We start from the raw sequence: 26,800 nt of genomic DNA, 5'->3' as shown, positions 1-26,800 counted from the left end.
TTTCATATTTAATGAAAACTGATTTGTTGAAAGTGTGCACGGGGCCTTTGTTATTCTGATAACCAGCTCAGACATAGGTAGTAGGTGTAGTCTCCACCATCATATCAGGATCAGATTCACTTTTTCTCATCGTCTCAGATCTGTAAAAAAACAGAGAAATATGAAAAATAAAAATCAATCTAGGGGAAAAAGCAAAAGTATAGGGTACTGGTATCTGGTTACATCAGATTATGTCTTGATAGAAATAAGCAGTTTTTTAATTGAAATGTGTTTTTCAATAAGTTTTGGTAAATCATGTACTGCACTATTCTACTTTAGATGTATGGAAGGGACATACTCTAATTGAATATTATCAACAACTGTGTTATTTAATTCTGCATTTTCATTGCACAAATGATTTCATTGAATTAATTTGTGAATTATGGTCATTAGTATATTTCTTGTGTACAGACGCAGAGGAAATAAAAATAAATAACAATTTTAATGGACAAAAATGCAACCCTGTCACATTTTTTTTCATGAGTAAATCTTTGTCTTATTGTCTGTTGACAAGTTCAAAGACAGCTGCACTCATTAATTGTATTGGATTATGTGATATATTGCCATCCTCCACAAAAAAGAGAATAAAAATGAGTAAAATTAACCTCCCCCCATACTTAATTTGTATAAACCGCAAATTACAGTTAAGTCTCTTAGCGCTTAAAATGCATTATGAAACAGAGAGAGAGAGAAGGAAAAACAATCATATTGAACCTTAATACATTATAAAACATAACCTAATAACATCATTATACATATTTGAGACAGAATTTTGACAATATGGAAGCAGCTAAGGCATCATTATGTTATTATTTGTTCGAAATAAGCATAAATGGAGCACGGGCATAAATCAGTGGCATCATGCTATTCAAGTGAGGGGATGGATCATTCCCCCTGGAACAAGAGGTGTGATGCAAGGATTTATGTCAGTGGAATGAACCCTGTCCGGGAGTGATGATCTGGGTCCCGTAACACAAAGGTTAGCAATCAATCGTACGCTTGATTATTACGACTGATTATACATTGTAGTCAATGTTATCAATCGTGGAAAAACGTATCTACGATCATTGCTAAGCTTTGCGTTACTGGCCCCAGATTATAAAAAAATATCTTATATTTTTAACGATTGATTACCTGTCTTTATCTGATGAACTCCTTAATTTTCTACTCCTGTTAGGTACAGTGTAACCTGAGGGAGGGGGCATCAACTGTAAGAAAAAGAGATACATAAAACTCGATAACATGATGGTCCTTTTACCACATTACAAACTTTGCTCTTGAGATTAACATTGTAAAATAAAAGCATACTGTACTGATTCAGTGTTTTGGCTGAGAAGTACTTCATCACATTCACATCTTCACAAATTTTAAAGTGTTTTAATAGTTCCATAATCATTCTTGAGATGGAGATATACAGCAATTCCTTATTTTTCTTTGTTGCCCTGGCAACATCAAATAATATTCTTGACATTCCAACAAATTCTCGAGAACTGTACTTGATACTTAGTTATGTTAAACCAACAAAATTGACTTCAGAACTGACTAATGGTACGCCATTGTAAATAATGTAATAGGTCTGGTCAGTCTGGGGTCAGTTTAGCCAGTGTGACTCTGGCATTTATCCAAATGCAGTGGTACGAAGTAATGACTACATTATCCTTTTCATTACTAATACATGATGCATTATAATTGTTGAAATATCACTCCAATATTATTGAACAGACACTGCATATTCATGTATGTCTTCTCAGCACCTGATTGATTTTCTTGTAATAGTTTTCCACTGAGTTTAAGAGAAATACTGACTACAAATAAATCAGAAATCTTACCAAAGACTGGCTATGATTGACACTATTCTTTGGTCTGCTCCTAGGTGAAGGGGGCGGGGTCACAGGGGGCGTCCTATCCCTCTTGTGATCTTTGTCTTCAAGATTCTCCGCTGATCCCCAAAGTCTGAAGGAATGCCTGAAGGAAGAGCGTAGGAGGGAGCCTATCTTGGAATGACGCTTCTCTTCTTGCTTTGGTTCAGCCAGTGACGCGAGGGTGTGGGGTTGGATTACTTCCGCTGTGCCAAAAAAAAATCATTAAATTATTAAATTAACTAAATAGGATAGTTGTTGATTGGAATTCACTTCTCATTTGATAATTGCGAACAGCTAAGATATACCAAAGGCTCATTGCAGAAACTGATTTTAAACAAATCAAAAGTGCATACTACGGATATGTGCTGAAGTGCTTGAATTACATTTGAGCATAACTATTTCTGTAACGGACCCTTGATCAAACATAAATCAATAGGTATCACACCTGTAAACACCTTTAGATTGCTGTGTTGGTCTTAAACAAGATATTTAGATATGAGCGGACAGGCACAAAAGAATACAGGGTCTCTAATGATATTAGTAAATTTGACATCATGTTGTAAAACTTGATTGGTATACCATCTAAATGATTCTAATTTACCCCCACATCCATCTAATGATATCAATTAACCACCCCCTCGACAGGTTAATTTGTTCATGTTTTCATTACCACTCAGTACTCCAGAGCAATAGTTGATGATACAAGAAAGTTCAGAAGTTCATATATTTTAATAGTACACAGTTACACATGTGCGTGTGTGTGAGATTAAATCTTTATTTGATCTTCTTAATTTCTTAAAGACATAAATATATATATATTGAAAAAATATGTTACTGCTTAAAAAACAACAAATACTGATTTTGCCCCAAAAAGGGCTGGGAGACATTATTCTGATGGATAAATTGCAATATGAAAAGGAATATTATGATTATTAATATGAAGAACCATACCATAGTGACCATAACTTTCAGAATATCCATTAGTCTGCTTGATCATTTGTATGTATATCTCAATTTCTTTAAATCTGGGTGCCCTCTTTATGCGAAATGAAAACTATGGAAAGCCAATGTTATAATTCATCATATACAGGCTATAGGATAACAAGTTACTTTGAAGCTAGCTTTCCATAGTTGATTAATATCCCTTTTAAGACTGGGCCAAAGATGGTATAGTTACAACAACATTTAATTGAAATATAGCAAAATCCCAATTTTTTTTTATACTTTTCATTTCTATTTTATTTTTTGCTTGTTTTACAAACATTGACCTTATAACTCACTGTTTCCATATACTCTTACCTGTGGACTGTCCAAACATCATTTCTGTAAATGAAAAGGAAAAAAAGATAAAATAAGCACTGATGATGTGACACATTCCCTGTATGTTCAATTATCCATTTAACTTGCTTGTTAACACAGTCAAGAAATGAAGAATAGTGTATATTACTATAAAGTGAAATAGATATTCCTATATTCTGGAAAAACTAAAATAATGTAACTTTCTCAATTGCAATTCAAAAAAATCTTTAGGAGATTTTCATATCATAGAGCTGCAAGTTTTATTCTGGACTTGATTGAATAGTGTTTTCAAGTATCTAAAATCACGTCAAGATAATTGCAAATTATTGATGCCAAAGAATTAGAAGCAAAGCTGTATTTGTGTTGATTATTAGATAGCATCAAGCAAGTCTTGGAATAAAAAATAAAAACAAATGAATTTGCAGAATGAAATGTTGATCTCATTTGTGTTTGATATATAGCAAATGATAATCAAAGGATTCAAACAATTTGAAGTTCACCTATTAAAAAAATAATCTTTCACTCCATAATGCAGTCACGAAAGATGAAACCTACTTAAAATTTGATTCACTTTCTAAAGGAAGGACCATATGGTAGATGTAAATTTAGCATTCAAAGAAAAAAAAACAATAAAAATAATAACCCCAAATCAATTATGAGCAATGCAGTTAGACTAAAACTGAAACATTGAAAAAGGTAAGAAAAACTATTGGTTCAAGTAAGTGTGTGTGAAAGCATTGTGTATCAGAATGCCATGTACAATCTTATCGTGAAGTTAGAGGGGAAAAAGTGGTCAGAGGGGGATATAAAAAGTAGCATTTATCACCCACTCCTAAAACGAAGATGTTTGAAAAACTTTAACAAGAGTAAGATTGTCTAACCTGGATAAATGTGGGCCAAACAAATGTTTCAATTCATCCACAAAATGTGATTATAGTGAAAATAAATGCTCTTTAAAGCTGAATAGGTGTACATCCTAACCAATGTGGAAAAATGTGAAGAAATAACTTTTACACACTAGAAGGACTTATAAAATCTCCCATCACGAGAGTTGAACCTTTACTCTCTGCTGTATCAAAAACCAATGTAAGATAATTTACATTTAGAGCCCCAATACATTTACAGCTAGTAAATAATAAACGTTCCACAATTGTCATGTATTTCTAACAAACACCTAAAATCGTAAACTTGTGATATCGATGTGCTCTATATTATATGAAGACCTACACACTATATGTTCGTCTGTCGATATGACAGGCAATATGAGTGCTCTGTAGAATGAGATAAAGTGATTGAATCTGCCGGCTAACAGCATGTGAAGGTTGGGTGTCGCGGGTTAGGGTTACTGCGTGAAACTACACCGTTATTGAAAAAAATGGGAAGAACGACATGGATGAGAGACATGCATGTTAGTATGGAGTCTGGGGCATGTTTCATGAAGCAATCTTGCATACAGCCAATCAGATGCAAGGATTTCAGTAGCTTATAACAGTGAAAATTGCCATTTGTTTCATGAAACACCCCCCTGATTTCAGAGTAAGGGAGGGAAAGATATATATGTATATAATGGTTACTCACCTGTGAACATGGGTGAAAGAAGGATAATACTGAAAGGAACAATAGCTTTTAGGTTGTCCACATTCATATATCCAAAGCACATACCCCACAAACAACAATATTTCAAACAGTTTCCGACAGTGTGCAGGAGCAATAAGGAATAATGCAGCAAAAAATGACCTCTTTTAAATATCAAAATATCTTTATAAACTGATTTTTCTTTTCTTTTTTTTTTTGCTTGTGAGCAATTTTAAAATCAAGCTCATGCCACCAGTCAATTCCACTTCATATCAACCATCACATTGGCAAAAAAAAGAGAGAATTGATTAGGAATCATCTCCAAAGGAGGCCAGAAAACTGAGAAAACCAAAGAAAACATGGTCATACACATTTACCTCAGATCAGCAATAGGTCTAAGAATGGTTGAAGTAATTTTAAGTGTTAGATTTCCCCGGGAAAAACATTGGATAACCAAAGTCTGTGTGTGTACAAGTGTATCCTGAAAATTAAACGTGCCCTAAGAAGACTCAAACTCTTTGCATTTCAGTCTTTTCAAAATCAGAGTTGGTAATTGTATCTCCTGATGAACCTTTTGGTATTTTTCATTGTTTTTCTTCAATTGTCTCTCAAATTTTCTGATGAAACTTTCAATCTATACCCCAAATAGGAAAATCACACCAACAGTCACACATGTTAAAAAATACCCCAACAGGATTAGAGTCCAATACAACATAGTCGTAGAGAAACAAGGTGTTAGTAAATCAATGAAAACACTAATACAATGTTTCTTCTTTTTACATTTTGCTTGGCCCAAGCCCAGTGAATATGTATTTGATTAATCAAATGGTTCAGTAAAATACAAACAATATATAATTCTTTCTCCAGCTCTTAAGCACTTTTAGTGGATGAAATTAGTAAAATATGTAACATAACATGGATTAATACAAAACGCATCTTCTTTGACCTGTTTTCTACATGATCTGGGTGAACCCTATACAAAATCAATAGGAGTTGCCGTGGCCAAGTGGTCTAAAGGCGACCGCACACCTTACGATTGGTCTGCGACTCAATTTTGGAATAAAACGTAGTAGAATTTGATGCTAATATTGAGACTTGGAATACCTTTCTGTAATGTTCAAAATCATCGTACGAATACCAATGTTCAAATCTGTGACTATGCTATCATCCTTCTTAGAATAAAAGCAAATTTAAAATCTAGTCGTAATGACGTCATAGCAGTCGTACGATTGGCTATGATTTGAAACTAATTTGGCCTTTACTCCAAAATAAAGGCTTACAATCTTTCAAAATGGTTATATTAGTATTCTTTCAATTAATTTCATCCTCAAAGAAAATGATATGTTCCATTCACATTTTCAGAAAATGAGCAAAATGCGATTTGTTCCAAAATCGGATCGTGAACAGTTGTAAGGTGTGCGGTGGCCTTAAGGCACCTGGCTCGACGCACCAAAGTCTAGGTTTGGTTCCCTCCCTGGCCAAGGCACCTACGCTCTTGAGCAACATACTTTAATCAACAGTGCTCTTTTATCCTATTTTCAAATAAATGGAAATGCTACATGCATTCTTTTTAGAGCCATGTGTGCACTTGTTTTTATTATTTTTAGAGGAATTAGATATTTCTTTATTCAGCAGGTTAATATCAAGAAGTGTTATTGAGGGTTAGTAATCCTTTTTTTTTTTTTTTTTTACATTTTTTCAGCATGTTTTACCACAATTCATGTTCCTGAGATTAGAGGCCTAATGATACACCATGAAACCTTTCCTTTAAAAAAATGCTCAACCTTTCACTATGCTTTTTCTTCTTGTTTTCTGTGGCCCGTTGTTAATAAAAGGTTGCATTTAAACAAATCTAAAACAAGTCCCGTGTATGCAATTGTTTAAAAATCAAGCTGCATTTGATTATAACTGTTTGAAATCGGCAACTGGAAAGCATGTTCAGTAAGTTTTTTTCAAGACCATTCTCTTTTATAACCATGGTGTATAATGAAGCCTCTACTACAGTCTCTCTTAAGCCTTTTAAACTTTAAAAGAATACATCTTTCATATTCATAAATGACAGGAGGGCATATCACAAGAATGCATGTAACTACAGATTCATCAATTTTCCATTGAAACATGTGCAGTATACCATATCATACCATTTTTGTGAAATAATTCATTTCCAGATAAATATGATGAACATATTCTTGAAATGACTCGGTGGCAAGAATTCCATGTACATGTCCATACAGAAGAATCAGAAATACATAAACATGGTCTACATACATATACTACATTTTAAATTTACACAACAATGGTCTTAATTATGTGAAAATCAAAGTTACAGTACTACATGTAATTAACATAGTGGTGTGGGCTGGCATACCAGCAGTTCTAACAATCTAGAAACAAATAAAAACTACAAAAAAAATTTATTTGAATTAAAAAAACACAAACAAACTAATGTCTGTTCTTTTTGTCATCAGTACTGTGCAAGTACTGTTTAAGAAAAATTGAAGAAGAAATATCTATCACCTCCCATCATTTTCATTTTCTTGTGAAATTCCAAATCATTGAGGTAAAAGTGCATCCCAAACAAGTATCAAGACTAGATTATGTCTTCATTTACATGTACATCCCAAATTAAAAAACTCCCAAGTTCATTTTTTTTAAAGAAATAAATACCCATCGCCTACCAATATTATGGTTCTTTCTAAACTATCAAACAAAAGGGCCCAAAATTAGCATCAAGACAAAATTATGTCATCAATTCACATCCCGACTGAAAAAACTTCAAGTTCATTAACGAGATTAGGGAACGTGCTCCTGACTCTCATGACCCCTCGCTGACCTCCAGGGGTGAGTGACAGCTTGATTTTGACACAAATCTGTTCCCTTCATCAGGCTCGGAGACACAAGGCCAAAATTATGACATCAATTGTTAGACTGGGAGTGGTACAGCTCGGGCTAATTGAGAGACACAACGAGGGGTTTTTCTTGCTCCCCTGATTGCCACGGAGCAGATGGTTTGATAGGGGCGAGGGAAAAGTGCATAACCTATCTGGTAGAGTGGAATCAGGGTTCAAGGTCCTTGCTGATGCTGCGCTGGAGGACACGCCCCGCCCGTGAGGATGGGATGATGGTGGTGGTGATGGATAAATCTTAGACTGGTGTTCAGATTCACAAAATAATCCTATTTTAAGCTCCTAAAACTTTGGGATGATTTACATATCTACTCTCTGAGAAAGCTACATTAGCAAGCCAGCAAACAGTTGAAAGCCATTAGCAACAATGTAAAATGCAATACCAATAAGATGTACCAACACTTGGTATATCAATATTATTGATAATGGAAACTTGATTCAAACAGAGGTGTAGTTCATACATATGCTAGCTTACCACTATACAAAAAAACCACTACCGGTAAACCAATATTCATATTAAAATTATTAATCTTAATGTAAAAAACAGAAACAAATTCTATAATACAATTGACCGCACAACCCAAATGTAGAATAAAAACTAATACATTCCCAATGTAATTACAATTTATCTAATTTTATATCCCTCCTCCAAGCTAAAAAGGAAAAGCATTTCTCCCATGTCTTGAAACATGCTAACAGACTAGTTTGAACAGGGTCGCTGCTCATGTCATTGAAGCCTTATCAAGGTCATGTTGATGACAGTGAAATTTAGCTCTAGTGTGAACTGATGGCATAATTACAATATTTTTAACCACAGGAAGAATATTGAAATACAGACAAAAAGAGATGTGTTATTTGCCCGCAATACTCCTAATCAGCACTCAAGCATTGTAATAACATTACAGAGGATGGGGGGGGGGGGTGCTCCAAAAGAATGCTTGACTAGTGTTTCTAACCAGAAATTGAAATTTATTTTTTGTAAGTAAAAGAGTAAACAAGATTTCTTCATTTTCAAATCAATGAAGGCTTCAGGTAAATAGCAATGACAATACTTTTTATCATTCAAAATAAACTAATAACATACAGTAGTTTTGAGGTCCAACACAAGATTATGACAAGTACTACATTCAAATTGAGTATACATCCACTAAAAAATAATGGAGAAATAAAAATACAGTTAAAGCTTACAAGTGAAGAAATCACAATACTCCTGTCCCACAAATTTCATAAACCAATTTCTGAACCAAAGCAAGATACCAGTACATTTCTAAAGACCCCCTTCCTAAAAGGAATTTTCAAGATAATTCAAACCATTATAGAAAATACTCTTTAATATTACACAATGAGATTTTGAAGAAATAAACCCCTCCATTTTGAGGTATTAGATATATATCTCTATGCTACAAATGTACATTTTTATTATTTACAATTTCTATTTAACAATTAAGTACACATACATTGGAGTGACCGTTTATGAAAGTATTGAGGAGTGTACAGAGTGGAGTTTATTTGTAGCAACATATAATCGTTCCCACACTTTAAGAATATTAGCTGCAGCACACTACCTCATTACGGTCATCAAAAATGTGTTTTTCAAGTTAAATAAATAAAACAAAAACTGGGAATTTCAAAAGTAGAAAACACTGCTCTTATTGAGCCAGCTCAGGCTGTATGAGAAGCTGTGTTCAAACCGTGTGTTCAGGCGGTGGCGCTCTTCCACCAGCTCAAACTTCTCCTCTTCACGCTGCTCCTCCTTTTCCTCCTCCTCCACTGCGGGATAAAATGATAAAAGTTCCTCATCAGACTGAGAGATGGGCACGTTAGTCTGTGATTGGCTGATTCAAACGTGTGAGATCAGGTTAAAGGTCACAGAAGACTCGGGTTGAGATGCATCAGTCGGTTTACAACAGATCATTCCAAGCACATTGATGTTCATGCAGGAGGAGGCAGGCAACGTGAAGCAAGGTAATGTAATAGTGACACAACACAACAATATACTGTGTACCACAACATCAACAAGCCAGAACAACATCTACAAACTAAAAAACGTAAACATTAAAAAAAATACACTGATAACTAAATCTGCTACAAAGTACTTGATAAATGCTTACACATATTCATAAAATATGAAAACAACACAATATGTGTAGAACAATACACTTACATGTCATACATTTCAAAAGAAAGGGATGCTACCTCACTTATTAACACATATGGAACGACTTACTGTTTCTTAAAATATAATTAAAGTAATGTGAGACTAAAAGAAAGACATATTTTCGTGTAGAAAGTAGCAAGTTTTCGTAATCGTGACGGGAAAGGATTCCACAACATAGAAACCCTATTGAAAATGCTCGTCAACTCACAATGAATAGCTGAGGGGCTATGTCGAAAATTGGCGAACCCCAAAAGCTTGTTGTCGTAGGATTCCAAGCTGATGAAAAAATTTCAAATATGTCGTTACGATCACTGAATCGTCTGTGACAGGTATGTAATGTAAAGTCTGGAGGACAGACTATGGTGGTTCTCAGAGTACGATCACAATGGACGATGAAGCTTTGTAAATAAATCTTGTCATTTCTCCAGTACTAGTGCTACAATTTACAAGGGTAAACCTCAGGAAACAAAGTCCTTCATCTTGGTAACAGCAAGGGAGCTGGATCGACGACAAAGACTGCTTTGTCATTAAGGGCTTAAAATGACAATAGATTTTCTATGTTGTAAAATAAGTCCCATCGCGACTGCCAAAACTCCCTCATACACTCTACTTCAAACCTGGCAATATTTCTCGGATAAATTTATACACCTTTAAAAAACATGTTCCTTAATATTATGATCACTGAATTTCTTTAAAGATGATTACTAGAATCTTTCATGTCTTTCATATCTTTTGATTTTCTAGCTACAATCATCCCCTGAATGCCCATTGAATTTTCACTGAATATCTCTTGAATAACGTTGAATAATTTTTGCATGACAATTAATCACATAGCCCATCATATTTCCTGAATATATTGAAATACATATTAAAATTTGAAATTTCCTATCTAAACTATTTTTTACTCACATGTATCTATATAGGTACTCACATTATATTGGCACCTTTGTACCTTCTACAGAAATAATATATCTATTTTTTTTCATAAATAAATTCAATTCAACATAAACTCTGAAAATAGGCATTCTCTGCTGTTCATAGTACCTTTCAAATTTGAGATGAAATATACAACATAAAAATTCTAAAAATGATATGGCACTTTTCAAAAATTGTTCATTACTTTTCTTTAGCATAAACTGCCCCAAAAGTACTTTTTTATAAAATAGAGTAATGAATTACAGATAACTGTCAATACACAATATGATTCCTTAGCACACTTATATCCAATATTGTGGCATAATATACACACTGTTTTGTCAATATAATTACTTTTTCAATGGCAGCAAACTAGAGGGCAAAACAACTCCTTTTCTATCAATGTTTTTGAATGTATAATTATATCATAACTTTGATTGTCAATTATCACAAAATCCACCATTTTCCATCCTTGTAAAAAAATAACTTTCCATGGATTAATAATTTAATAGTGCAATTCATTTATTTTGAAAGTATTCCAACAAAACTGCATCTCCATATTAAATCTACCATATGAAGTCCAGAAAACATTAACTTTGCGCAAAATACATTCGTGCCCGAAAGAGATTTATTCCTTTTAAGTACTTAACCATGACAATCAAAGAAATACTTATAATTTACAATACTTATCAACTTACTCTTTACTTACTCAATAAAACATGTGTTTAAATAGAAATGAATATGCACTCTTACCAGATGCGACAACTTAATCATTTTACAACACCACTTTCACAAGTAGAGCCAGTAAGCTTCATGGAAAGACAAAGAAACATTTTTAAGATTAGAAGAAAATCACTAAAATCATGAGTTCTAAAGCAAACACAGCAAATCATAAACAAGATATTTTTAGGCATATTGATCAGTGAAAACCATGCTTGTTAAAAGAAATATCAATTTTGAATGAAATTAATATTCAAACAGAATATTTTATTCATCAAATCTGTCTGGATCTCTTCATTTTTTCATGCCTTTTGTAACAATATTCAGCTGGCATTGCACAAAGAGGAGCTTATTGAGTATTCATATGAAAAAAAAAGATTTATTGAAATTAGAAAGTACAAATTAATATAAAGTAACATATTCAACAAAAGACCATTGCAAAACAAGCCTTAAACAGAAATAATCAAACTAAGAAATATTGAGCTAAAAATCTACAAATACAATGATTTAAAATTGAATTACACAGACCAATTTTCATGCAAAAGACAACTGTTATGCAATCTGAACTGAAATGCAATTAGTCAAAGCACACAGGGGTTAATAGAGCAAACATAAACAAGATTTGTGTTAATCAATTAGTCAATAAGCAAATGAAAAGAAGTAGTGCAAGTGAATGACAGGATAATCATGGATATTGCTTTTGAAATGTTGGGATCTGTTCTATCTAAATGTTGGAAATGTAAAGAAAGTCATGAGAGGAATTTGTAGATGGATATTGGACTATCAATAAAAAAAACCTCTAAAAACTACAGATACTACAATGGGGAAAGACTGTGTAAAGTAGTTATCATGAAAATCATTAACTTGTGAGGGTGCTTCATGTTTCATTAAACATTAGAAAATAGTAATTAATAATAGCCTAGTTATTTTGAGAAAAAAATCTGTTGAGCCAACATTCTGCAATTATTGTTTTAGTAATAAAGAAAATTCAGCTCGGTTGCCTTTTGTGCATAACAACAAAAAAGGTAACTTACTTAACTTTTTGACAGCAGTAACATATTTATCTTTTGAAGATAAAATATGTTTTAAAATAATATAATACTTTCAGTTGCAAATTATACAATTAAATAACAGTATCTTTTTAGATCACTAGTGTATCTGTACAGATAAAACACAAAAAAATATATCGCTATAAAATAGCTTTGTCCATAATGTGTTAACTATTGCACACACAAAAAAAAGTCACTAGGGGGAATGTTGTTTTTTCTTTCAATTAATACTTCAGATAGAAGACAATTGGATAGTCTCTAGAATAGACATAAAGTGATAAGAATGATTATAATTTGTATGATATGGGTATATAATTTTCCTATACAGTACATGTTCTAGAGTAATGGAATGCAATAAATGTAAAAACTTTTGGACATAATGCAAAGATATAGTACTTCATAAAAGCCCCAAGTTTTGCCTTTTCTAAAAAGCAAATTCTGTGTTATTTGGCATTTTAGGATAATAATTTGATTTTCTTTTGTTTCATGTAAAAACACATTACAATGCACTTTCACATAGCCAGATTGGTGTAACAAATCCTTAACTTTTGCAGACTGTAGTACTGTTGTTTAGTGAACTTGACCTAAGCACTGCAATTCGGTTTGATGTAGATTTTCTGTGGATGCAGTTTTATTTTTACTGGATTTTGCTTTGTTTATCAATTTTTTTCTGGTACTCAGGCTATCACTTTTTTACCCCAAATTTTGTTTTGCAAGAGATTATATTTTGTGTTCTTCCAGATTCCATAAGAATTTGCTACATTTTCCATATCATGGGAAACTGGGGACTTAATATTACATCATGGAAGCTCTACACAGTAATCGGTTAACATCGGAATCTAACTATACTCCATGGTATCTGTGATGCTATCCAATCTAGGAGTCATGGACGACCGCCTTGGTCCTGCCATCTTGGGAGGGGCGGGCTTACGGAACGAGAACCGCCCGAAGACCCTTGTGAAAGTCTTCCCTCCCTGATTAGCGTCCCCCTCCCCATGGTCCCCCTCCCCCTCTGGCTCCCTGGGGTGGGGGGCATCATCATCCTCCATCCCTATGATATCACTGGGAAGACGCAGCTTACGTTTGATGTAGTTGGAGGAAGAACTCTGGAGGTAGTGCCGGGGCTTGCGGCCGCTGAAGTCTCGCTTGTTGATGTCCGCATCTGGAATGGCACAAATGATTGTCGAAAAGCAGATGTCACATTAAATAATACATAGTATATTGAGTACCATCAAGACAATCACTATCATTACTCTCTAATATAAAAAAAAAATAATGTGGCTACTTAAAGTTCTAGAACATATTCTTAGTATAATACATGTTATTCATTCCACACAAACCTGATGCCAAATAAAGAAAAGGATTATTGGGTTGTTGGAGAACAGATCATCAACACATATTGAATACACTGAAACCCAACAATTTTTCAGAAGATCGATTTGGACGGTTGCCTGGCAGAATAGACGGGACATGTGATGACGGTAGTCCTGCAAGTAGGAAAATTTGTTATGTGAAAGAACACCAGTAGTCCTTTTCATGATTACATGGTGGAGCCTTTTCAACAGAGATTTTTTCTGAAGTCAAACTTAGTATCTACCTTCAGTTGCATTTTTATACATCATCCGATTCTATTTCTCCTAATTCCTAATAGGAAACGCGAATACAGGAGTGAAGGCTATGTTTGGAAATAATAAGTTGATTATTGATAGTATGTTATTTTCATCAGTATATTGAAAATGTCTTTGACCCCATTCTCATAACCGTCTTTAAACTAGCTTAGTTGAAACTAGTTTAACGTGTAATGAGAATGGTCAATGCTGTCTTGGAAGCGATCTTCCAAACCAGTTAAGAAAACTTTCTCGCGATGTAGTTTTCAAGATCGCTTTGCCTCGTTAAACTCGTTTTAGCGTAAGTGAGGACACAACCAATCTTCAGGAAGCCATCTTCGCACATTTTGAGCGCGCTACTCCACATACTGTGTGTAGAATTTCTACGCTGCCGTTTCAAATTTTTCACGAAACATGTCACCCCACTGAGAGCATTCCTGTAGCAATAAGGACTGCTTACGTAAAATTGTTTTAAAAATCCCTTTCAGGTGGCCAAATGGGAACGCTACCAAAGCAATCTTCCAAACTGTTTTCCTGAACTGGTTTCCAGTAAACTAGTTTTTAGAAGGTATAGTGAGAAAAGGGTCTAGGTTATGTGCCCTAAGTTCTGGGCCCCATCTTTCAAAGAGTTACAATTGATTTGTTCAACCACAACTATGGAAAGCCAGCAATGTCAACATCTAAGCTGCATGTTTGTTCAAAATATTTTCTAGATGTGATGCATATTCATCGTTTCCTTGAAAATCTCTGTGTGCTTCTCTTTATTTTCAAAGGAAATTTTGCAAATTTTTGCATTTTCCTGTAGAAATAATGATTTTGATGGATTTCCATATAGTTGAGGTCGATCCTCAGTGGGCGCGTCGTGGTCTAGTGGTTCTGACCCTCGCCTTTCAAACAGAGAGTCGTGGGTTCGAATCCTAGCCATGGCGTGTTTTCCTTCAGTAAGAAATTTATCTACACTGTGCTGCACTCGTCCCTGGTGAGGTGAATGGGTACCCGGCAAATTCCTTGAATGCACCAAGCGCCTTTAGCAGCTGGAGCTACAGCCCGGGTAATATATAGTGCGCCACTGAATAGGCAACTAGATAGATCGGCGCCTCATAAATGCTATATATTATTATTATTATCCGATCAATCGTAACTCTTTGTAAGATGGGGGCCCTGTTGTACTTACGATACTCGGATACAAGGAACTGCATGATGGCTTCCTTGTTGTGCATCGCTGCAACATGAAGAGGTGTGTATCCCTGAAATGAGAACAGAAAGAAATACACAAGAATAAACATGAATAAAAGAGAGTGAACGAACCTGAAAATTATAAGAAATGTTATATAAGTAGAAACTGCCTGAAATAAATGATGCAAAATGCCATTGATTAATAAAGTTAGACAAAGTTAAAGTTAACAATTAGACAAACAGGCAAACTGAATCTATGCCACCATAAAAGAGAGTAAAGATTTTAAAGTGGAAAACAGCAGAATGTAGGAAAACATTGGGGGAGGTAAATCAATTTATAAATGTCATTAAATACAATATATAAATCAGACAAAAGACATGTGATTTAACATGGAAGACATCAGAAAAATCAAACACCATGACAGAACCCCCCCCCCCCGAGATAGTAAGAAGATCACCTAAAACCTCAAAGTCATTCCCCTGTCGACTGTAATTTTTGACCACTTAAAAAGTCATCAATCCTCAACAATTAAAAGTCAAATTTCCGCCATTAAACCATGCTATCCCCCTCATTTACACTTCAATCATATTTCCCTTGAAGCAAGAACCCAGAATCCAATCTATCTAGCAATAACCCCAAGCCACTTGGTTGAGAATCCCAAGGCTACAGCCTCAGGGTTCAAGCAGACAGCGCAATTCTGGTCTTGTCACCATCAAACTGACATTCTAACATGTGTCTTGACACATTGGTGATGTCCAATTAAAAACACAGAAATTGATCAAAACATGATGACTCATTTGATGTCTTGTTTTTGGCCAATCCTCAAGGTGGGGGATTTGAGATTTTGACCAAGGTTGGTCCCCATTTGATGGTAAATAGATATGTCTTGAATTAATACAGCCTTGTTTCAATACACATAAACAAAAAGAGAAAATCTAAACAATGACACAAAATGAGCGCTTTGCAGGTTATCAGATAAATGCAGTTACATATAGGCCTGCATCTCTGCATCTAAGAGCTAATATAGCGTAACATCTCAAAGGTAATTCATAATTAAAAAATAATGAATCTGTAATGATTATTTGAACAATTTTATTAAGAATATTGTATAACCTAAAGTGAATGAATTTATTTTATTATGTTCGTTTCAACCTGATAGAAAATTTTCAGTGTCGAATAAAGGAATATAATGTACAAACTACTTACCCCTTGCTAAAATGACCAGTATCAGTTGCAGGTAGTTGATGTTCATGATCCAGGCAGCATAAGGGGGGTGGGGGGGAGAGAGGGAAAATTAGAAACAGTATAAAATATACAATAACATAATTGAGACTTCACCATGCTTACAAATATCACCAAACATCCAGAGTGAATTGTTATACATGATCCTGATTAGCTCCAAAATGAAGCCTACAAAGAAATCTAAGAAAAATACCCAAATAAATTATTGTTTTAAAAGAATTAAATACTTTATAGTGGATTGTCCTTCCTAATTTTCCGATAATTCATATCCTGAATGACTTGGAATCTGTAGGTGGTTTCAAACCGCCTCAATCATAAGAATCCCTGTTAAATTACGAGAACTTTTTAGGCTAAAAACTATCCATTAATTATTCCTGCATTCACACCGCCCCGAAACATACCCTTTGGGATAAGTTCCTGAAGTTACGAGCATGCTCAGTATAGTCTGATAAGCAGGCAAGGTGCGATATTCAAAATCACAAGCCCAGCAGATACCCACGGTGCCCGCGCCCAAATACATGATGGGCTAAAAGCTCCCGGAAATCGCTTTCATATTGCCAAAATACCTGCGACCTTGGAAAAATCCCCACGAAAGTTCTCGTAATTTCGCCAAGTACCTACTATTTAGCGGGTATTTTCTTTCTAGGAAATTATGCGTAGTTTGCTTTCACATTACCAAATACCTAGTATTTCCTGATCGGGGTAAATTTCCCGATCAGAGAATACCTGGAACTGACAAACTTCGAGGCGGTCTGAAACCACCTTGTGTATCAGAGTTAGGCAAGATCCTTGTAGAGTTTGGCAAACGATCTTACCACTGTTAGATTGAAGGTTCCCCAAGGACTTTAGGATCCTTCATGGTTCCCCTGCCCACCACTTACCCAATATTGTACATTTAGTGGGCAATCAAGGAAAACTCGAGCTTAAAAGTTTTCATTTATGAAATGTTTTATAAAAAAACAGATATGCTTATACATAGCCCACCTAAAGTCTTATTTCTACATACAATACAAAATTATAACAATTTCCTACAAGAAATTCTATTCAACTATCAAATTCATAATGATTATGATTTCTAATTGCAACATCATTCCCCCCCAAAGGCCAATTGGGCACCAGATCCACAGCATATTTGTTTTACCCTTTCTTTTTGTCATTATATTGAATTTTCATGGAATGATTATTCTTTTAAAAAAATAGTTATATTGCATCCATTCTTATTTCTTTTAAATGGATGTGATCAAAAGTGAAATCGAATTTTAAGATTTTAACATACATGAAGGGCCAGAGATTTTTATGATAAACTACTATAATAGAAGGAAATAGATAAAGGAATAATGTGATGGAGTTTGTATAATAACCCTGTAGAGACTGGATGAAAATGCTATAACAAACATTTTCTTTATATTATATCCCAGCTAACAGATCTCGTCTCCAATGGGGCTTAGGCAAAATCACCTACCTCCCTTTTAAATTGATCAAACTATATTCCTCCTTTCCTGTAATAAATCACATCATATATACCATCTAACGTTACACTAACATTGCCTGTCCAAGCACCCCATTGACAAGGACACTAAAATTTAGATTAAGTTTTCCTTACAAGTCTAAAGTGAACTAACACTTGCAATAAATCATATATCAGGAGTCCTACATCATCGTGTTCACACAAGGCCAAAACTTTACGCTTTACTCAGTTACTTAAACTTAATCTAATTCAGTAACCTCCATAATAAATAGTCATGAGCTAGAAACACACTGGTGTTGGCAGAGTAAAGTAACAGATAGCACGTTTTTTTCTAGTATAACAGACCAAATGTCAATTTGTAGAATCACAACATTCTATTCATGAACTGTTTTGGCAATAAAGCAAAACATTGATTTTTAATTATTTGGTGCATGTATAAAATCATAATGGTAAATCAATCAAAAGATTGTTCTGTTATAAGTTTCACTATCTAAAATACTTACTATAACAAAGTTTTTCCAAATCTACTTATTATATTTTACCGATTATTCCAATAATGTTTTCCCAATGTGAACAGAATTATTGGACTACCAATGTATACACCTGTGGTGGGGGAATAAAAACCCAAGAACATGTGTGTTTTGTGTGGGATGTTTAATATGGAGATAGTTAGACATGATTGGTGGACATGAATCAAATACTTAATTGCTTGCTTGCCTCCACTACAAGGATGTCTGTAAGCTGTAATGTCTCCTGCTAACATGCTACTAAAATCTTCCACAAACATTTCCCCTCTCTTGATCCCCTCATCAATTCACTTCAATTTCAAAACGACAACAAAATTTATGTATCTTTTGCACAAATGCAATGCCATCCACTTTGGGGCTCTGTTCGGCATGAAGTAAACCAATTACAGGTATATAAATCTCTAATCTAGTTTACAAAATTCCACCGAAAAATGAACCACATTTCAGAGTATTAGGTAAATACATTTTAAGAGTACTTTCTGTAAATTAAAGATGACATATATAAAAAGAAAGGCAAGTAGGGCTGCAGTTCCTAATCCTCAATCAAAAAGTAGTTTGGAGCAATCATTCCCACCTGTTTCAAAAAGGTTGTTGTGTCTTTGCTGTTTCCGAATTTTAATGAGATTTTGCATCATTCTTAAATTAATTTACTCTGATACACATTGCTTGGCAAATTTTTTGCTTATACCATTTATTCAAAGACATTTTGAAATTGGGATTTGGGCAAAAGGTGAAATTTGCATTTAATCATATGATTGGTGATCACTTAAAGATAAATACCAGTTGTGGTTACGATCTCAAAATTAGTTTGAACAGAATCCAAGAGAATGACCGCCCAAGTATTTGTATGTATGAATAAAAAATATATGTCAAATGACTCTGGAAAAAATGTGTAATTGCTGAGAAATGAGCAAGATAAGCACTGAATTCCATAAAATGTCGGGTATTTTTCTAAACAATATTGATACTGTCTCACATAGGCCTTTTTTGTGTTAGTGATCATCAGAATTTTCAGCTTTCAGCTAAGATTTCATGAATTAACAAATATAAGATTATTTTGATGTGCCAGAACTAGATCTATAATAGTATGGTGGAATTTAACCTTGATTTTAAAGACTTTCTCATGACATAATTGTTTGCTGCAACAACTTTCTTTTACCTTTAATTGAAGAAGTGTGCGGGGGGAGGGGGGGGGGCTATCTTAATGCCTATTTCTATTCACAAGTGCATGCAGGAGACCGATTCTGAAATCAAATCATATTTCACATAATTTGGTGGGATAACTTTACCCAGTATTTCAAGATTTAAATGGAGGTTTGTAACAGCTGGATCTGAATGGTATCATTGTTTGGGTTATGTTATTTCTGGTATGTGTAATTGCTCTATGTTGCACTTGTGTTCTCTTTTCTACTACGCAGTTACCAGTCTCATTTCTCGAGACCCTAAACTCTAAACTTGGGCTTATCGATTCAAAGGAGAAAACAGAATATGGAGAGAAATCAATTTTCTTATAATGGACCCATTCATTTATCTGATGGAATTGTCTAGGCTATTTCTTTATCTTACCGTTTTAACCAACATTTGTTATCTCTTCATCTCCAATAACTTTGAGAGGTGTCCTGGTACCACTTTGTGACTGTTTTAACCAATTCTTTAATCAATGTGATAATAACTTAAAATAACATCACAGAGAATCAGCGCATTTATGTAACATTGCGATTTATATTTTGGGGGACTAAGTAGGGATTAGAATAATTAAAATTTATTTCTAAGAATTTCTACATTCATATATATCATTTTGATTCAGTTTGTTTGATGAAGCAGGGCTGCTTATAAATGACATCATTGTTGAATTAAAACAAAACCATGATCCATAATAACATCTACCTTTTAGCCAACTATATCACCATGGTTTATAATAACCAAATACCTCCTCGGCTTGTAGAGACAGACTAGGCTACGAGTGCCACCTAATGAGGATTTGATTTAGCAATCTTAAAGGGGAAGTTCACCCTGACAAAAAGTTTATTGTAAAAATAGCAGAAAAATTAATGAAAAATATTGCCGAAGGTTTGAGAAAAATTCATCAAATAATTAAAAAGTTATTAGAATTTCAATTATTTGATTTGTGACGTCATATGCGAGCAGCATTCCTACATAGCGAATGGTAAAAAAATCAATGAAATGTCCTTTTCTCAGAAAACTGAAAATGGTTTTCACTGTAACTTTTGTATATCAATAGACAAATCGTTTCACACCCGATCGTGAAAAGGAAACAAAATTAAGTCATCAGGAACCATACAAAATTTGAAATTTATGCATTTTATATTACATAACACATGGGACAGCTGCTCGTTTATGACGTCACAAATCCAAAACTTTGAACTCTAATAAATTTCTTACTCTTTAACGGATTTTCCTCAAACCTTCACCAATATTTTTTATTAGTTTTTCTGCTATTTTTACAATAAACTTTTTGTCAGGGTGAACTTCCCCTTTAAGAATGGATTACACAGCCCCCAGACCCGGCTCATAAATCAACCTGGCTACAAGGTACCAGCCCATGATTCTATCTCCCTTCGCCAATACTACATGACATTATTGTCATTCCATACAAACATCTTGTAGTAATTAATAACCCTTACTTAAAATTAAAGCCAAGACCTTTGCTTGTCATATTTCAATGGCTTATTTTCCATGCCCTCCCCCTCTCTATTTCAACTAGGCCTTACCCTTCCCATCTATATGCTACGCTATCTTACTCGTTTCTTTATCCCCTTGCCCCTCATCCATTCCTCCCATCTCTCCCTCCCCTCTCTCTTTCTCTTTTTGCCTTCACTTAAAAGCTTCTAAACCCATCTAAGACCCTGTTATTATTTTTTCCCCTGTTCAATCTTTTCTACTTTTTCTCCTTTTTTCTTTTTATTTCTTTTCTACCATTTCACTCTTTTTCCTCTCTCATCTTTATCCTTTTTATTGTCCCCCTTTTTCCCTCCTGCTCTGAAATTCACACAGCATATACCGTAAGTAACGGTGTATTAACCGCACCCGTGTATTAACCGCACCCCCAACTTTGGACTAAAAAAAAAAAAAAAAAAATCTCACATTTACATGCATATTTGAGGTACGAAGAAACAAAATCTAATTTTTTTAAGATTTCAAAGTATCCAAAGAGATTACCGGTATGCAGACATATGCTGTTCTTGATCAATTCATCTACAAATGTTAGAAAGAAAGAACGGTCCCGACAATATTGGCAACTTACACACTCGCTCACCTCACAGTCACAGTGTACACACACAGCACTGCCATTACATTGCAAACTACGATACAGTACAAGTCATGCCAGTAACGGTACATCTTATCAAATTATGATCTGTGTCTTTCCCAGGCCCAGCGTAGGAGGAAGAAACATTCACATTTCTTGCATCACAATCTCACAATCACTTTCAGAAATTTGATGTCTTAGCATGAATTTTGGATACGGGATTATAGGAAGGTTCAAGAAACAAAGAACTTGGCATTTTTTCCATTTGTTTTTTACGGCTTCTTGCCGTCTCTCTCGTGCGTGGTTTACATGGTATCTTGTGAAAAGCAAACAGGAAGGAAAAAAAACAAGCTGGCGCGAAACGGGACTTTGAATAGCGCCAGCTTAAGTCGCACTATAACCACATTACAACGCAATCTCTAAGCTCACTCAACTCTCGCTCAGCGGTGACAAAATATTACCGAGTATGCTTGGCGTCTCTTTAAATTCGCCAGGGAACTTCACTACTTTGAATCGAGAATAAAGTCAAAATTAGTGTCATGAAGGTGGGTGTGTTTGTTATGGACAACATTTAATTAATATTGCAATAATCGCTTCCCATTACCCGCGGCTCATACCCCTCTAAACGACATTGCCTGGGCGGCTACGCCCGGCCACTCGATGTGTTGTGAACTGGCAGACATCGTACATGTACGGGAGGGGTTACGGCGGGCTGGCTCAGACCCGTCACCGTGTATAAACCGCACCCCCGACTTTTGCTTCTGCCCGCCGAGAAAAAGGTGCGGTTAATACACCGTTACTTACGGTATTACAAATAGCTTTCAAATGACCAAACTCATATGTAAATGTTCCCCTTGCCTCTTTTTCATACAAGTTGAGGTGATAAAGGGAGATAGAATCATGTTGACACACTTGTAAAATGATTCTAATATCAGGATTGAGAGAAAATAAGCTTAACCTTGCATAAGGACCAATATGCAATGCCAGAGATAAAATACCCCTGTATAAATTGGCAAGTAACCAACCACTTCACGCAGCAAACTTCAATTTTTTTTCACAGGCTTTCCCCTATCGCATAGCATTCATCATTATAGCATCTTTGCCATCCAATGGAAACTTTCTCGGAATCCTCGATTTTGATTAGCTGTTGAGCATTGTTACCATGGTTGTTATCATTGGATAATAGAGTACCGAAGTGTGATGTCAGTTGCCATGGTGTCATGGCGGGCTGGTTCTAAACAGAGTCGCAGCTGACGATCGTCTGTACACATTTGTAGGACTTTGGCTCGTCTGAAAAATAGGTTGCAAGCGATCAAATTCCGATAGCAGCCATTTTCTCCTATGAGAAACACACTTTTATTTGGTGGGTTAAAAAATTGTTTTTAACCAGGCTGCCGTGACACCATGGTAACTGACGTCATCGCTTCGGTACTCTATGGTGTTACCACTAACAGGATGGGTTTTTTTTTTCTTACCGATCTAATGTTGACATCAAGGCCTTTATCCACTACCATTCTGATCATTTCTTTCTTTCCATGCTTGGCTCCCCAGTGTAAAGCAGACTGCAATGATACCATAAAAACATTCAAGATTACATGACTGGAGATGAATATTCAAATAAATATATCAATGTGCTTTCCTAGTTGCTCCTTTCAAATCATTGTGTAAATGACTTTTACAAAATGAAATGAAAAATGAAAATCCATATTTTATTGGTTGAATAGACACCAGAAATGAAATACTCCGAAAATTTATTTTGCCAAATAGATTGTGGGCCTGGCAGCCCTTGTGCAGCGCCAGATCGACGAGGCTCTATCCCTTTTATTGTTGAAGGCCTAACAGGGTAGCAGCAACTCCCAGCATTTAATGTCTTTTGGTCTGAAGCGGCCAGGGTTTGAACCCACGACCTCCTGGTTGTGGGACGGACGCTCTTCCAACTGAGCCAACACACCGGTCATTTGAGAGACTTAACAACTGTATTTCGATTGTAAAAAGACAACAAGCAATGTAGCATATATGCAAGTAAGTGCATTCTCAGAAAAAAAATAATAATTTAAGACAAGGGATGAATCGTAATATGTAATATTATTAAGTAATATGTATGAAAATATGTTGAAAATGGTAAACTAAGGGGATCCATTCCAATGGAAAGTTGTTTTCAGAGGGAAAAGAAAAATAAGGACAAGCAGACAGTTGAAAGTTTGAATACAAGCCTCAAAGTAAGGAAGCTATGAATTTCAAGAGTTGTAAAAATAGTAATCACTAAATAATCATGGAGACTTGGAATAGGCTAAAGAGGTAGGGTACTGGCTACTCTTCCATTTGCTTATTATGCAAAAAATGGCCCAAATACCCTTTTCAAAAGTTTTACTTTCAAGTACACAGCCTATGGGAAAGCTGTCCCTACCACTTTTCAAACTTTACCAATTAGAAATTGATAATCTTTAGTGATTTCACTTAGAAAACAGCGATAACTTACTTATTTCTAGTCAGATTTCTTGAAAACTTTCCTTTTTAAAAAAAATTCTTCCTCTTTTACACACCTCTTTTATGACCAAGGTTGAACTCCCATTTAAATGTGTTATGTTAGTCCCTTACTCTTCAATAACTTTCTAAATTGTAGGCCTACACAAATAGCTTAAAACACAGCAGGCCTTTAATCCTCAAAACGACTTTGTTTCCAAAAATCAAGAATTTCGGAAAGGATGTCATAAAAAGTGCAACTACCTTCATGAGGTCATAATAAACACACTTAAGGTGTTTTTAAAGAAAATGGTCAAGTAAAAAAGCTCAGACCTCCAAACAAACAGTGACATAAACCAAGCACCAGGATAGGTCCTACACTTGAGGTCATATAACAACGATTATAAGGCGTTAATTGTGTGATTAAAATGTAGCAGGATGTATTTGGCCTTCATGTTGCACATTAAGGTCCACCAGGGATAGATTTATGAAAGGAGAGGCCTTATAAAATGGCATTGGATACAGTATATAACACCCTCAAAAAGCAGGCCAGGTATATAATTCCCACTGACATGCAGAAGGCTGTAAGTTCAATTCTAATATAAGAGACAGGAGGTCCCTGTGCAAACAATGTGGTGAAATAGTGAGCAATAATATCTCTTTAAAAAATGCCTTTAGGCCTATTTAATGTCTAAACCTGCATCCAAGAATATGGTAGCTAATTTTAAAAGCAATCAATCAAATGGTTTCACATAGTAATTACTATTACAAGGGCTTTGATGAATACTAATCTATGTAAAAAAAACTTGTAAAAATCTATGTAAAAAAAACTTTTCATTTCTGTTGGCTTAAATGAAATGTATATAATTAAATTTCTACCAGGTAAAACACCTTTACCAGATAGCCACACAACTTAACAGAATTACAGATGAAAATGTTTGGCAGTGAAATAAAATTTTTCATGACAGTTTTAGAGATGTCAAGTTAACCTTCATCAGAATCTGCTGAACCAAAACATACAAGTTACTAGCCTCTTGTCGAGGCCCTGGCATCTATTCTTTGTCAATTATGATAATGATCCCGAGCGAAGCAAGGGATACCTTAACTTGCACAAAAGTAGAGCCCCATCAACCAAAACTTGATCACAAATGGGTAAATTAAAAAAAATATCTTCCCCTTTCCCTTCTTTTGATGATTTTTTTTTCATTGGCAAATTCCACATCTAACAAAGATATCGCAATGAAAACTTCATCAACACTTCAATGACCTTTCAAAAATCAACCTCTCAATGCTTGTCCTGGAAAGAAACTAATACCCCTTTCACAAACCCAATTATGCGGATAAATATCTGCATAATTTGGTTGTAAAATTGGAGCGGGACCAGAGTTATCGGCATTATTTCGATGCTGCAATTATCCGCATAATAGCAGCATCGGGACCAGATTTTGGCTTTGTGAACGCATTTCCAAAGTAATGCGGATAATTGCCATGGTGCGGTCACAAAAGGTCACCCTTTTCCAACACAACCCCATCGGAGGGGGCGTGTGCAGTTGCCATGACAATCATCCGCCTTTTTCAGGTCGGGCGCTCATAAAAATAGTGTGGATTATTTTCGGAGTTTGTGAATGCAATTTCATTGAATTATCCGCACTACTCTAAGGCGGATAATTGGAGGATGGGTTTATGAAAGGGGTATAATAATCCATAACATTTTCCATCATCAGTCAGTTCCAATGGGATAACTCATCATTGCACAATATTCAAGAAATCTTGATAAACAATAGCGTAAAACTGCCAGCACGTAACTTCAGGCATAGAAAGGCCATGTATGAGTTATAGGCGTTTAATGCACTCGTTAAAAGTAGCGATATTCTTTCATCCTTCATAATGCACTTAAACGGGTTGACATAAAATGCTATACTTGAACTAAAGCTATCAACCCTTACTGAAGGACTTTCACTGTTTTTACAGCTATCTCCAACAGATCATACCATCTTTTTGCCACGTTTTATTGGTTTTAATGTGTCCCCTGTTTCAGTTTCTTCAAAAGAAAATATAAAAGAAAACATTTGATGTATTCATTTGAGTTCCCGACTGAATGAGAAAAACCATGGATCCTAACCCCGGAAGCAAAATAACAGTTTTGAAAACATCCTCCTGCCTTCTATAAAGGCACTTACAGAATATAAGGATATAGGTTCAAAACCCAGCCTAGAAATACCAACGTCACCATCCAGGCAGGCAGTAATTAAGGAAAGGGCAGGCCGATGCAGGGCAACCAGAAGAAGAGTTTAATTAATGACATGGCTTTCATGAGTAACTAAAATGTAGTTCTGACAGCACCTATTCCAATCCACTAATATAGCAGCAACAAAAAATACACGCAAGTTATGGTTGTTTATAATTCTTAAAAAATTAATTTGAGAATACAGAATACACTGATATTCAACACTGTGGTCTTGCATCCAATTACTTACAGTAATATTTGACGCTTTGTCTACTTGAAATTGTAAATTCATGTACAA

The 26,800-nt window shown here is 35.0% G+C and overlaps 1 protein-coding gene across 1 annotated transcript; it reads right to left on the bottom strand.

The window, feature by feature from the left end:
* LOC121407486 (ankyrin repeat domain-containing protein SOWAHB-like) lies at positions 1–23,393 on the bottom strand. The gene is made up of 8 exons (XM_041598588.1): positions 23,288–23,393; positions 16,514–16,519; positions 15,305–15,377; positions 13,605–13,685; positions 3,201–3,224; positions 1,869–2,104; positions 1,174–1,247; positions 1–140 (listed from the first exon to the last, which is right to left on the bottom strand). The coding sequence occupies exons 1-8, from the start codon at positions 23,387–23,389 to the stop codon at positions 68–70; spliced, it is 669 nt and encodes a 222-aa protein (XP_041454522.1). The 5' UTR covers positions 23,390–23,393; the 3' UTR covers positions 1–67.
* Positions 23,394–26,800: the final 3,407 nt, after the last annotated feature.

Source organism: Lytechinus variegatus, chromosome 2 (assembly GCF_018143015.1).
Source record: "Lytechinus variegatus isolate NC3 chromosome 2, Lvar_3.0, whole genome shotgun sequence".
NCBI lineage: Eukaryota > Metazoa > Echinodermata > Echinoidea > Temnopleuroida > Toxopneustidae > Lytechinus > Lytechinus variegatus.
This window is presented reverse-complemented; position numbering and strand designations above follow the sequence as displayed.